This window comes from Salmo salar, chromosome ssa24 (genome assembly GCF_905237065.1).
Source record: "Salmo salar chromosome ssa24, Ssal_v3.1, whole genome shotgun sequence".
Lineage (NCBI taxonomy): Eukaryota > Metazoa > Chordata > Actinopteri > Salmoniformes > Salmonidae > Salmo > Salmo salar.
The window spans coordinates 37,762,399-37,777,222 of NC_059465.1; the positions used below are offsets into that span (position 1 = coordinate 37,762,399).

A 14,824-nucleotide genomic window follows, 5' to 3' on the forward strand; every position below is an offset into this window, starting at 1 on the left:
TTGAAATGAGCAACATTTTGAACACATTGATGTCGGTGTAACTTGGAAAGAATAGCTTCTGGTTGCATTTCCATCAAACAATCAGACTGTTGTCATAATTGCAATATGTATGCCTATAGTACATTTTACATTTACATTTTAGTCATTTAGCAGACTCTCTTATCCAGAGCGACTTACAGTAGTGAATGCATACATTTCATACCTTTATGTTAATTTCTGAAACCTTTTTAACCATATGAAATGACATCACTTGGGATGGACACTCCTCATCTACTGTGGTGGTAGGATTTTGAAACACGGATCAGACAGCCCAGCCAGCAGATACCCCCCTCTGTCTTGTCTCCAGAGTTGTGAGCTTGTGATGGGAGCTAGTTCATACTGTTGGAACTTGACAGTTGTGCTGCTTTCTTCAGTCCGATATATGTTTTTGGGTCTCAAAACCAAAACTCTTTGCTGTCTGCATGTGTGCTCCGTTTCCCAGCGGAAGGGTTGGAGTCATTGGAGATGTCGATGACTTTGTCTAGTGTGATTTACAAGCTTGGAGTAGTGGTAGCCACAGTAATGAGTTTACAAAGGCTAAGGGTTATTTCAATTCTCTAAAATACAGGCAGTCCTTTTGTTAGGTGTTGTTTTGGAAATAAACATGACTTGTGAGGTGTCCCTGAAAGAGCACGCCCCATGTACTGTTGTATACAATCGATTACCACTTTGGCCTATGCAGCATGTTGGGTCATGTTCCAATTACTTTGAATGTGTATGCTTAGGTGTCCCTAGAGAGCCTGTGTGGAAAAGGAAAGTTGTCTTGTTGCAGTGTTTATGGTAATCCCCCTCTCTTTATGAGCACGCTGACAAACACTGCAGGCAGGCAGGCAGCACACAGGGCCTTCCCGGAGCCGTCAGCCCACAGGGCCACTACACGGTCCTGCACCGTCAGCATGACATCTGTGTTGATTGAACCACTGCGCCACATTGACTTTCCAGTCAGTGTTTAGAGAATCGTCGGGGCAGGACACTATTGATGTGAACCCACTACCCTGCAGTGAGCATTCCTTGAGCGTTCCCTAAGCATTCCCCCATCGAGTAATGAGGTTTATGTAAACACAGACATACTGTAAATATAACCGGAGGAGACGATTCACACAACTCCTGAAAACACAATGGAGGCTAGGAGTTATAAAAATCTTATTTTACTAAACTGGCATCTGGCGCCTGGACTTATGCAGGGCTTTCATCACTGTTAGTTCCCAGAGGTTTCTGCGGTGAGGAGACCGGGCCAGAGGTCTCTGCGGTGAGGAGACAGAACAGACATCACACTCCAATTCCCTATGTTGTGAATGTAACAGGAACTCACTAAAAGGAGAGCTTGACTGTGTAGCCTCTGGAAACATTACCCCCTGCCACCATCCACCTTGGGCTCATCTGTGTGGCCTATTGTGTTTCTGTTGTTAACAAGTGAGGAATGATGTTACGGGTCCTTTATGTTAACAAGTGGGGAATATTGTTACGGGTCCTTGTTGTTAACAAGTGGGGAAAGGTGTTGCGGGTGCTTGTGTTGTTAGTGTTGCTGATCACTGGTGTGTTGGAGAGTTGCTGGAGTGGCGTGAACCAAAGAACCTTGGCTTCACAGCCCAAATGCCACCCTGTATAGTATAGACTGTATAGTTTGGGGATCTGGTCAAAAGTAGTGCACTATTATTTATTTATTTATATATATATATATATATATACTGCAGAACCACATCAACCCACTGGTCTCACTCATCCTACTGCAGAACCATGTCAACTCACTGGTCTCACTCATCCTACTGCAGAACCACATCAACTCACTGGTCTCACTCATCCTACAGCAGAACCACATCAACTCACTGGTCTCACTCATCCTACAGCAGAACCCACTGGTCTCACTCATCCTACAGCAGAACCACATCAACTCACTGGTCTCACTCATCCTACTGCAGAACCACATCAACTCACTGGTCTCACTCATCCTACTGCAGAACCACATCAACTCACTGGTCTCACTCATCCTACTGCAGAACCACATCAACCCACTGGTCTCACTCATCCTACTGCAGAACCATGTCAACTCACTGGTCTCACTCATCCTACTGCAGAACCACATCAACTCACTGGTCTCACTCATCCTACTGCAGAACCACATCAACTCACTGGTCTCACTCATCCTACAGCAGAACCACATCAACTCACTGGTCTCACTCATCCTACAGCAGAACCACATCAACTCACTGGTCTCACTCATCCTACAGCAGAACCCACTGGTCTCACTCATCCTACAGCAGAACCATGTCAACCCACTGGTCTCACTCATCCTACAGCAGAACCATGTCAACTCACTGGTCTCACTCATCCTACAGCAGAACCACATCAACTCACTGGTCTCACTCATCCTACTGCAGAACCCACTGGTCTCACTCATCCTACAGCAGAACCATGTCAACTCACTGGTCTCACTCATCCTACTGCAGAACCACATCAACTCACTGGTCTCACTCATCCTACTGCAGAACCATGTCAACTCACTGGTCTCACTCATCCTACAGCAGAACCCACTGGTCTCACTCATCCTACAGCAGAACCCACTGGTCTCACTCATCCTACAGCAGAACCATGTCAACTCACTGGTCTCACTCATCCTACAGCAGAACCCACTGGTCTCACTCATCCTACAGCAGGACCACGTCTCACTGTGTGGTTCTGGTTCAACAACCTGGCCCCGCACCATAATGTCAGCACCCCCAGCTCCATGCTTCCCCTAATACTTCTGTACCCTTCCCCTGTACACCCTCCCCAGTCTGCCCAGCCCTGTACACCCTCCCCAGTCTGCCCAGCCCTGTACACCCTCCCCAGTCTGCCCAGCCCTGTACACCCTCCCCAGTCTGCCCAGCCCTGTAGTTGGGAGACCTAGTTCATCTGGTCAACAAGTCTGTCTGGTTGTACTAGGAAGTGTTCAACTTGATCTGATAAAGGAGATGAGATGTGGCGAGACTTTTTCCCAATGTAGAAATGTCAAGAGGAGACGACGAATCGCAGGGAACAAAAGGGAGTGTTTCAGTGTAGAGAGCGAGGCATTATGGGATGCTAATAGTGCCATTCTTTAGCCTCTGAATGCAGCACAGGAGAAGTCAGACACAGTCGCACATTTATTGCCAGAGGAATTGAGCCCTTATCTGTCCCTCTGAAGATAAGGGGATGCGCTCTCTCTCTCCCTCTCTCTCTGTCTCTCTCTCTTTCACTCTCCCCCTACCTCAGCGGGACCAAGTTTACCTGTTCGGGGGAGAGCAACAATGTGCATTTTGAAAGTCAGCTTGCATAACTGCATGTAGTGATTTTCCTCCACACCCAACACTACTAGGTCTTGTTCTGTGGCATGTACAGACAGACAGCATTGTTCTACAGGTTACAGAGCAGACAGCTCCTACTCGGCTGGTGAAAAGTCGGTCTTCTATAGACTGAGGGAAGGCAGGGAGAAGGCAGCATGTTCTCCTGATTGACATGTCCGCCCAACACTTACTTTTATTGAGCTCTTCCTCGTATTATGCACAGTTTAAAGGTTCTCGTAAGCAGGGGGGGGCTGTTTGTTTTCCCCAGCACGCTCAGCAGACACTCATCCCTACTGGTGCCTGGGGGGAGGGGGAGGGGGAGGTAAAGGACAGCGAGGGTCACAGGGTGAGACATGTGTTGATGCAGTTGGCCCTGGCGTTATTGGCTCCCTCGCTACCTGCAGCACTGATCACTGGACCGATAATGTTTTATCGATTAGACATGCTAAAAAAAAGGAATAGTTACCAGGGATTTCTTGTAGTAAGTGCTTTTCATCTAAGGGGAAGAAGAACTACCTGTTCTAGTATATTGAAAGAGTTGTTTTTTTAATATTTATGAACAAGGCACTATAGTGCAACCTGCAGGCAGAAGACTCATGAAAAGGTTCAAACCAAAGTTACATAAAGGAGCTATGTTAAATTTACACACAACACACACATTCCCTTTCAGTGTTTGTTTTTCATCTCATAGGAATATTATGTTGGGGGGGAAAAAACTAATTTACACATGACAGACACAAGAGGAATGGATTTTCAGCCTGATGTAATAAACTGCCAGAAAGAATGTCAGTGAAATATGGGGGATTTGAGAGGGGACTTAAAGCCACATAACATATGATACCTTATCCAGCTAAAATATCCAGCTTCTTGGTAGATTATTACTGTAAACCCAACAATGGTGGGATTATTCAGTGCTTGTGAGACAGAGCGAGAGAGAGGTTTAACAAGAATTTTGGCAATAATATATGATGCATAGATTACACTTGCTTACTTTGAGGCAATATGGTACATAAAATGGATTGGAAGTGGCCTCTGCTCTATAGGCCTTCACGCGTCCTAAAAGTTGGACCCGTTCTGAAATGGACCTGGGGCTTTCCCACCTGGACCCGATATACATAAATATTTTTTTTTAATATAGAGACCCGCTCCGAATGGACCCGAATACAACTACACCCGTTCCGTATATTTATATAAAAAAAGATGTAACTAGGCAAATCAGTTAAGAACACATTTTTATTTACAATGATGGCCAAGGAACAGTGGGTTAACTGCCTTGTTCAGGGGCAGAACGACAGATTTTTACCTTGTCAGCTCGGGGATTCGCTCTAGCAGGGCCGTACTGTGTGTGTAGGCTACTGTGTGTGTAAGCAAGTGACACTGTGAGCAGGGAGGAGGGAAGGGAGACCGCAACCAAGCTGACTCGTGCTACAGTAGACTAATAGCTGCCCTAGCTAGGTTATTTATCATCCAATATGATTACATAGTACCTGTCTTGACTGCATCAAACCGGGAGAAGCTAGTTAAGCTAGCTAGGCTAATCGAGGCATGCGCGTTCTTGCCCTACATAGTTCCAAACAACAACAATAACTATTTTCAGAATATGATGTAGCAGGCTACCTGTTGGCTCTTGGTTGTTTTAGCCTATCTTTCTTCCTTTAACTTCCATTGATTAGATATCCCCTAGCTTTTGCCACACATGGAGGTTCTATGACTGTAGTCTATTGCCGCGTTTATGACTTATGATTGGCTAACAACAAGCTACATGCACCACTCTAGTTAAAAGCAAAAGCAGCAGCATAAATAATACAATATATCTCCCTTCTGACTCCTCTCTCTCTTCTGTCTCCTCTGTCTCTTCTGTCTCCTCTCTCTCTTCTGTCTCCTGTCTCCTCTCTCTCTTCTGTCTCCTCTGTCTCTTCTGTCTCCTCTCTCTCTTCTGTCTCCTGTCTCCTCTCTCTCTTCTGTCTCCTCTGTCTCTTCTGTCTCCTCTCTCTCTTCTGTCTCCTGTCTCCTCTCTCTCTTCTGTCTCCTCTGTCTCTTCTGTCTCCTCTCTCTCTTCTGTCTCCTCTGTCTCTTCTGTCTCCTCTCTCTCTTCTGTCTCCTGTCTCCTCTCTCTCTTCTGTCTCCTCTGTCTCTTCTGTCTCCTCTCTCTCTTCTGTCTCCTGTCTCCTCTCTCTCTTCTGTCTCCTCTGTCTCTTCTGTCTCCTCTCTCTCTTCTGTCTCCTGTCTCCTCTCTCTCTTCTGTCTCTTCTGTCTCCTCTCTCTCTTCTGTCTCCTCTCTCTCTTCTGTCTCTTCTGTCTCCTCTCTCTCTTCTGTCTCCTCTCTCTCTTCTGTCTCCTCTGTCTCTTCTGTCTCCTCTCTCTCTTCTGTCTCTTCTGTCTCCTCTCTCTCTTCTGTCTCCTCTCTCTCTTCTGTCTCTTCTGTCTCTTCTGTCTCCTCTCTCTTCTGGTTCCTCTGTCTCCTCGCTCTTTTGTCTCCTCTCTCTATCTCTCCTGTCTCCTGTGTCTCCTGTCTCCTCTCTCTACTCTGGCTCCTCTCTCTCCTTTCGCTCCTCTCTCTCCTCTGTCTCCTCGCTCTCCTCTGTTGTCTTTGAAGAGGTAAATCTTTCTCCTCTTTGCCATGTGCTTGTCTACAGGGAGGCTAGTACGGTTTGATCTGAGTCGCAGGAATGTTTTATTGCAACAACAACAACAAAAACAGGCGAGAAATAAGATCTGGGGTAAATGAGTGATCCCAATAAAAAGTGAAGATGTGAAAGAAAAGAGTGAAAGAAAATGTTGAGTTCTGGGTCAGTTAAGTGTCTTAGTGTAGGAGTGCTGATCTAGGATCAGTGTTGCCTTTTAGAACACAATATGAATAAGATTACCTGATCCTAGATCAGCACTTCTACTTTTCCTTCAGCTCCTGCTGCACCCCAGGCAGTTTCTGTTGACAAAACCCTGACGACCCTGACAACCTTACTGAATGAAGAAAATGGCCCAAATTGAACCCTGTTCCCAACATAGTGCACTACTTTTGACCAGGGCACAAAAATAGTCCAATGGCTATTCAGAGCACCATTATGAGCCATTATGAGTAGTCAGGGTAGCCCCATTATGAGTAGTCAGGGTAGCCCATTGACTGTCCTGCACTTGTTTCTCTTCACAGACAGTAACAGTATATCAATTGTATGTCATTATGAGAATTGTATGTCAGTATGTCATTTTGAGAAAGTGGGAAACATTTGATCGTCATGATTGACTGTGTCATCAAGCTGCTGGAATGATGCTTGTTTGGTGTGTTTGTTCTAAGCCAGAATATAATAATATTCACTTTTTATCCCAATGAGACTTACCATTATGCGTTCATACATTTTCATATAGTTGTCCCCAGGAGGATTCGAAGCCACAACCCTGCACCATACACCATGCTCTACCACCTGATCCACAGAGGACTGTTGTGTTAACATGTTACCATGTCACTAATAAACTGTACTTCCTGCTTGTCTTCCAGCTGGCCACCTGGGACCCAGTGCACGGCCTCAACGGAACGCTAACTGACAGGAAGCTGGAGAACAACATGAGGGGCGTGGTTCTGCGAGTGGTCACTGTCCTGGTGAGTACTGTACTGTTCACCCTGTATCAGAGTAGGGTGAAGTTGCCCCTAGACGCTGACTTCAGCCCAGAGCTGTCTGTATCTGCCATGGGCCTGTATGTACACTGCTGTTTAATAGACTTGGCATCATAAAGATATCACTTGTAATTTGTCCTGGTGCGTCGACGATGTTCATCACTCCCAGATATAAGTCGGCGTGTCTGTTCACGGACAGCAAGTGGACAACGGGCGCTTCATTAAAAGCAATTTCAGAAGTTGAATTGAGCTCCATTATATTGAGGTTCAAGTTTTTCTATCTCGCCTCCAGCGCCGATTTGAGTGAGTCCCCAGAGTGCTTAAAGATTCAGAGCATTAAGTTCTTCATATCGCAGCTTTGAAGTCTGGGGGGGAAGAAAGAGATGATTCTACCACTCTCTTTTTTTGATTTTCATCCCTGTCAAAAAGCACATGGAGTCTGTTTTCTCAGCAATGGTGTGTAGGAAAAGGGTTGGGTGGTGTGTGCGTGTGAGTTTGTGCATGCATGTGTGTGTGTTTTCCCAGAGGCACAAGGGAAAAGACTGCAGTATTCACTGACAAATCCCTTTGTCTCAATCTTTCTCTCACTCTCTCTCTCTCTATTTTCAATTTCAGGGCTTTATTGACATGGGGAACATATGTTAACATTGCCAAAGCAAGTGAGATAGATAATAAACAGTAAAAATTAACAGTAAACATTACACTTCCAAAAGTTCCAAAATAATAAAGATATTTAAAATGTCATATTATGTGCAAATAGTTAAAGTACGAAAGGGAAAACAAACATCAATATGGGTTGTATTTACAATGGTGTTTGTTCTTCACTGGTTGCCCTTTTCTTGTGGCAACAGGTCACACATACTGCTGCTGTGATGGCACACTGTGGTATTTCACCCAGTAGATATGGGAGTTTATCAAAATTGGCTTTGTTTTCCTTTCTCAATAGCGAGTCTATGCCTACTGAGTCTGTACATAGTCAAAGATTTCCTTAAGTTTGGGTCAGTCACAGTGGTCAGGTATTCTGCCACTGTGTACACTCTGTTTAGGGCCAAATAGCATTCTAGTTTGCTACATTTTTTTGTTAATTCTTTCCAATGTGTCATGTAATTATCTTTTTGTTTTCTCATGATTTGGTTGTGTCTAATTTTGTTGCTTTCCTGGGACTCTGTAGGGTGTGTTTGTGTTTGAACATAGTCCCAGGACCAGCTTGGTTAGGGGACTCTTCTCCAGGTTCATCTCTCTGTAGGTGATGGCTTTTTATGGACGATTTGGGATCTCTTCCCTTTTAGGTGGTTGTAGAATTTAACTTCTCTTTTCAAGGATTTTGATAATTAGTGGGTATCGGCCTAATTCTGCTCTGCATGCATTATTTGGTGTTTCACGTTGTACATGGAGGATATTTTACAATAATTCTGTATGCAGAGTCTCAATGTTCCTTATGTTACTTTCGATGGCATAGAAGGCCATGTTTAGGCCAGGTATGTATCGTTTTTTGTGTGCTCTAGGGCAACTGGACCTTTTTTGGAACACCTTTATTTCTGTCTTAGTAAGATTTACTGTCAGGGCCCAGGCCCTACAAAATCTGTGCAGAAGATTTAGGTGCTAGAAGCACCAGATCATCAGCAAACAGTAGACATCTGACTTCAGATTCTAGTAGAGTGAGGCTAAAGACTGTTCTAGTGCTCTTGCCAATTTGTTGATATATATGTTTAAGAGGATAGGGCTTAAGCTGCATCCCTGTCTCACCCCACGGCCCTGTGGAAAGAAATGTGTTTGTTTTTTGCCAATTTTAACCGCACAATTGTTGTTTGTGTACATGGATTTTATAATGTCATATGTTTTTCCCCCAACACCACTTTCCATCAATTTGTATAGCAGACCCTCATGCCAAATTGAATCAAAAGCTTTTTTGAAATCAACAAAGCATGAGAAAACTTTGCCTTTGTTTTGGTTTGTTTGTTTGTCAATTAGGGTGTGCAGGGTGAATGCGTGGTCTGTAGTACAGTAATTTGGTAAAAAGCCAATTTGACATTTGCTCAGTAAATTGTTTCCACTGATGAAATGTATGAGTCTGCTGAGGATTTTACCAAGGTTGCTGTTGACGCATCTCTCTCTCTCTCTCTCTCTCTCTCTCTCTCTCTCTCTCTCTCTCTCTCTCTCTCTCTCTCTCTCATTTGCTCGACCTCTGTGATTGACATCCTTTATGAAGCGCAGCCAGTAAGAATTAGTGTCAAATGTCTAGAGTACTGTGGATGGACTATGTATGAGATGTCGTGTGTGATAGCTAGGCTAGCATTTGGAGGGGGTGTAGCTAACAGTACAGTATGTTAGTGCTTTAGACCCAGTTCAGAAGATCCCTCCTGGCAAAACCCTGATGTAACAAAATCAATGTCCTTATTTGCATGATATTTTATTGAAATAAAAAAACTGACTCTTGAAATCCTGTCATTGATTTGTGGTTGAAATCTGGTTAACATGAGTTTGTTGACATTTATTTTTGAAAATTCCATTGATGTTCAATGTCAGTATGTTGACAAATGATGTTAATGGATGTTGGTTCAACTAACATTTGCCCGGTGGGACAATATTCAATGACCACCCTCTATCTGTAATTATTATTTTTAATTTCAACCAAACCACTTATCATGTTCAATTGATCTACTCAGTGGCTAATTACTATTATTTTACTGCAGTGTTTCTTGGTAGTCTTAAACAAATCTACTTTGTAACAAAAGTATACACCTCACACACATGGTTAAGGGCTTTAAAAAAAGAAATCTGTACCATGTTAGATATAGAGTTGAATGTATTCCATTTTGAGTTTACATCCCAATATCACAGAAGACTGAAATATAACAAAACCATTTGACATAGAAACACTGGATTTTTGGTGTGTTAAAATATGTTAATGTTAATTAATTATGAAATTATGAATAACATTCCACCCATGAGACCACCAGAGGGCGATTTGGTCATTTGACTGCAGGAAAAGGGTCAACCTGAAAGGGAGTATCCACTACTCCAAGTAGCCCTGAGCTCTTCCCAGCGCCCCTACTCTGTGGATAATAACTGGGTGCCATGGTCGAAAACCACAGAGATTAGCAGGACCCATCAACCCAGACAGGCTGCATCCCTCCCTGCCAGGCATCATCTCCAACTCTGCTCACTCTGCTCAGAGACTGTTTGATAATAACAGCAGTAGCACCAGTCATCCATTGATTTAATGCTTTCCCATGGAGGCCTTTTTAGCGGTGATCTATTTGGGTGGAAAATTGCCAATTCCAGCTTAAACGTTAATTTAAAAAAACACTTAAAAATGGGAAGAAATATGTGTGTGTATGTCTAAGGGGGATGAGGGGTGCCAGTGGGATCTTGGCGGGGGCTTGGTTACGCATGATGTGTATGTTAGGGGAGTCGAGGAGCAGTGGGATCTGGAGGCTTTGTACAGTCAATGCCTCCTTCCCTCCCTCCAGGTGGCTGATGGGTATTAGAGTGCCCAGTCTTTCTCGGGATCTGAAGTGCAGAGAGATAGAGAGTGTTCTCCGTCCACGCCCCAATGACCCTCTCATGCAGAGCAGAGCCCCAGTTCAGTGAGTACAGGCCTGAGTCAGGGTATGTGGGCTGGCTGAACAACTCTGGTGAGCCCCTATGGTCTGCATGGTGGCAGTCTGATGGCAGACTGATGGAGGCTGATGGCAGTCTAATGGCAGGCTGATGGCAGGCTGATGGCAGTGGGGCTGCTGCTGTGGCTGTAGGAAGAGCTGATTGGCCCCAAGCTGGACAACCAGGTGGGAGTGAATAACCCTTACATGATGTGTAATATGGTGGCAAAGCCCTCCTGCTATAGACTGACAGATAACACATTATCATTTACATCTAGTAGAACAGAGTCTCTATAAAGAGCTTCCCTCCAGTCTAGAACTGAGTCTGTATAAAGAGCTTCCCTCCAGTCTAGATCTGAGTCTGTATAAAGACCTTCCCTCCAGTCTAGAACTGAGTCTGTATGAAGAGCTTCCCTCCAGTCTAGAACTGAGTCTCTATAAAGACCTTCCCTCCAGTCTAGAACTGAGTCTGTATAAAGACCTTCCCTCCAGTCTAGAACTGTCTGTATAAAGACCTTCCCTCCAGTCTAGAACTGAGTCTCTATAAAGACCTTCCCTCCAGTCTAGAACTGAGTCTCTATAAAGACCTTCCCTCCAGTCTAGAACTGAGTCTGTATAAAGACCTTCCCTCCAGTCTAGATCTGAGTCTGTATAAAGACCTTCCCTCCAGTCTAGAACTGAGTCTGTATGAAGACCTTCCCTCCAGTCTAGAACTGAGTCTCTATAAAGACCTTCCCTCCAGTCTAGAACTGAGTCTGTATAAAGACCTTCCCTCCAGTCTAGAACTGAGTCTGTATAAAGACCTTCCCTCCAGTCTAGAACTGAGTCTCTATAAAGACCTTCCCTCCAGTCTAGAACTGAGTCTGTATAAAGACCTTCCCCCCAGTCTAGAACTGAGTCTGTATAAAGACCTTCCCTCCAGTCTAGAACTGAGTCTCTATAAAGGCCTTCCCTCCAGTCCAGAACTGTCTGTATAAAGACCTTCCCTCCAGTCTAGAACTGAGTCTCTATAAAGGCCTTCCCTCCAGTCTAGAACTGTCTGTATAAAGACCTTCCCCCCAGTCTAGAACTGAGTCTGTATAAAGACCTTCCCCCTAGTCTAGAACTGAGTCTGTATAAAGACCTTCCCTCCAGTCTAGAACTGAGTCTGTATAAAGACCTTCCCTCCAGTCTAGAACTGTCTCTATGAAGAGCTTCCCTCCAGTCTATAACTGTCTATAAAGACTTTCCCTCCTGTCTATAGGAACACACACACACACTGGAATGGATTTGATTACATAGTGCAAAGCGTAAACACATTGAAACCGACACAAACACACATTAAAGCTCCCGCACACAGACACTGCTTCCTGCTGAGACACATACACACGGCTACACACTCTCACAATCATGTAGTGCACCTCCCACTGTGATAAAGTAGGAAACATGCTCTCACAGATGTACACTTGTACCGTTTCACGCTCAGTATTGATTTTCTCGCTGCTGAGATGGTCTGCGAGATCTGGGGTGCATTTGAATCAATGTGTAGTTGTGCGGAAGTGATAGCCATATACTGAGGAGGTAATCAATGTGTAGTTGTGCGGAAGTGATAGCCATATACTGAGGAGGTAATCAATGTGTAGTTGTGCGGAAGTGATAGCCATATACTGAGGAGGTAATCAATGTGTAGTTGTGCAGAAGTGATAGCCATATACTGAGGAGGTAATCAATGTTTAGTTGTGCAGAAGTGATAGCCATATACTGAGGAGGTAATCAATGTGTAGTTGTGCGGAAGTGATAGCCATATACTGAGGAGGTAATCAATGTTTAGTTGTGCAGAAGTGATAGCCATATACTGAGGAGGTAATCAATGTTTAGTTGTGCAGAAGTGATAGCCATATACTGAGGAGGTAATCAATGTGTAGTTGTGCGGAAGTGATAGCCATATACTGAGGAGGTAATCAATGTTTAGTTGTGCAGAAGTGATAGCCATATACTGAGGAGGTAATCAATGTGTAGTTGTGCAGAAGTGATCGCCATATACTGAGGAGGTAATCAATGTGTAGTTGTGCGGAAGTGATAGCCATATACTGAGGAGGTAATCAATGTTTAGTTGTGCAGAAGTGATAGCCATATACTGAGGAGGTAATCAATGTGTAGTTGTGCAGAAGTGATAGCCATATACTGAGGAGGTAATCAATGTTTAGTTGTGCAGAAGTGATAGCCATATACTGAGGAGGTAATCAATGTGTAGTTGTGCAGAAGTGATAGCCATATACTGAGGAGGTAATCAATGTGTAGTTGTGCAGAAGTGATAGCCATATACTGAGGAGGTAATCAATGTGTAGTTGTGCGGAAGTGATAGCCATATACTGAGGAGGTAATCAATGTGTAGTTGTGCAGAAGTGATAGCCATATACTGAGGAGGTAATCAATGTGTAGTTGTGCAGAAGTGATAGCCATATACTGAGGAGGTAATCAATGTTTAGTTGTGCAGAAGTGATAGCCATATACTGAGGAGGTAATCAATGTGTAGTTGTGCAGAAGTGATCGCCATATACTGAGGAGGTAATCAATGTGTAGTTGTGCGGAAGTGATAGCCATATACTGAGGAGGTAATCAATGTGTAGTTGTGCAGAAGTGATAGCCATATACTGAGGAGGTAATCAATGTGTAGTTGTGCAGAAGTGATAGCCATATACTGAGGAGGTAATCAATGCAACATGAGCCACTTCAAGGAGGAAAAACCTGCTCTTCTTCCATTCTACAATTGAGGTAACAGCAACAGGGGGAGGGGTAGTGTGTCAGAGTAGCACATTTGTGTGTGCGTGTGCATGTGTGTGTGATGCCTGTATGTGTCTGTGTGTGTAAATATACACTTATGTGTCAGGTAAAGTTGTGGTTGGGGGGCTATGATGGAGTGTAGGAAGTGGTAGGTAGGTAGGTAGGTAAGTAGGTAGGTGTCATGGTGCGCGACGTGGCGGGGGTTCCCTCACTGATTGATGGTGCCTCACGGCTACAGTGGGAGTCGGCATGCATGTTCACACTCCCACTAATAGCTTATTGAGTGACGGGGGCCATGGAGGATTAGAAAGAACTGGCTTAATGTGCATGCCGTGTTTATTCAATAACACCCCCTCAGTAATACATCTGGCTGACATATTCCCAGAAACATTTCAGTCATCAATAGGGATTTATTAAAGAGGAAGGAAGCCAGGAAGAGAAAGGGCTACTGTTTCTTCTTCTTGGCGGAAAGTTGAGACATGTTGCAGGATAGTCCATGACAATTAGCAAGTGGAGTGTGTACATATTCGTCATATTTTACACTCTCTCTATTTCTCTCTTTCTCTCTATTTCACACCTCTCTTTCTATCTCTCTCTCTCACCGCTCTCTCTCTGTAAGGTTACTGTGTGTTAGGTGGAAAACAATAGCATAAATTTTGTGACGATGAGGCAAAAAATCCTGGGAAAGGATATGGACTGGCCGGCTCAAATTGACCCATTCAATAAGTTGTAAACCATGTAAGAAAAAAGCATGGGGTGGAGGCAGAGGAGACCTGGGCTACAATACAGTAGTGCCGGATGGAGGATATAGCAGTAAGGTTGAACATTGATTTTTGTCCCAACAGGAGGAGCCCTTTGTGATGGTGTCAGAGAATGTCCTTGGGAAGCCTAAGAAGTACCAAGGTTACTCCATCGACGTACTGGATTCTCTCTCTAACTACCTGGGCTTCAAGTACGAGATCTATGTGGCCCCTGACCATAAGTACGGGAGCCAACAGTCCGACGGGGTCTGGAACGGACTGATGGGAGAGCTGGTCGCCAAGGTGAGAGACTCTGGCTCTGTCCCAAATGACCTATGGGCCCTGGCCAAACGTTGTCCAAAATGACACCCTACTCCCTATATAGTGTTCTACTTTTGATGAGAGCCTTATGGGCCCTGGTCAAAAGTAGTTGATTACATAGGGAATAGGGTGCAGTGCTGTTGACCAGAACCCTATGGGCACCCTATATGCTGCAGTGCTATGTCCAAATGCATTATGGGCACCCTATATGCTGCAGTGCTATGTCCAAATGCATTCCACTAGCACTTTCCAGAATCAAGAAAAAATACCACGTTAGAGAAATAAATATGTCATGTCATCCATGAATTGTCTGTGTTCTCAATGTATTGTACATTGCCTTCCTTTGCAGGAAACACCCTCATCCGTCCGTCCATCCATCCATCCATCCATCCATCCATCCATCCATCCATCCATCCATCCATCCATCCATCCTCATCACCTCAACCA

The 14,824-nt window shown here is 44.4% G+C and overlaps 1 protein-coding gene across 3 annotated transcripts in view; it reads left to right on the forward strand.

Moving 5' to 3' along the window:
- The window catches only part of LOC106585836 (glutamate receptor ionotropic, delta-2), a 628,475-nt gene that overhangs the window by 462,971 nt on the left and 150,680 nt on the right, over nt 1–14,824 (forward strand). For all 3 annotated transcript variants that reach the window (XR_001324086.2, XM_014172508.2, XM_014172509.2), the window contains exons 9-10: nt 6,835–6,936; nt 14,162–14,359. Coding sequence is in view for 2 of the 3 variants with exons in the window: in XM_014172508.2 (XP_014027983.1) it covers nt 6,835–6,936; nt 14,162–14,359 (300 nt within the window). In the remaining variant the exon portion in view is untranslated. The remainder of the gene's footprint in view (nt 1–6,834; nt 6,937–14,161; nt 14,360–14,824) is intronic.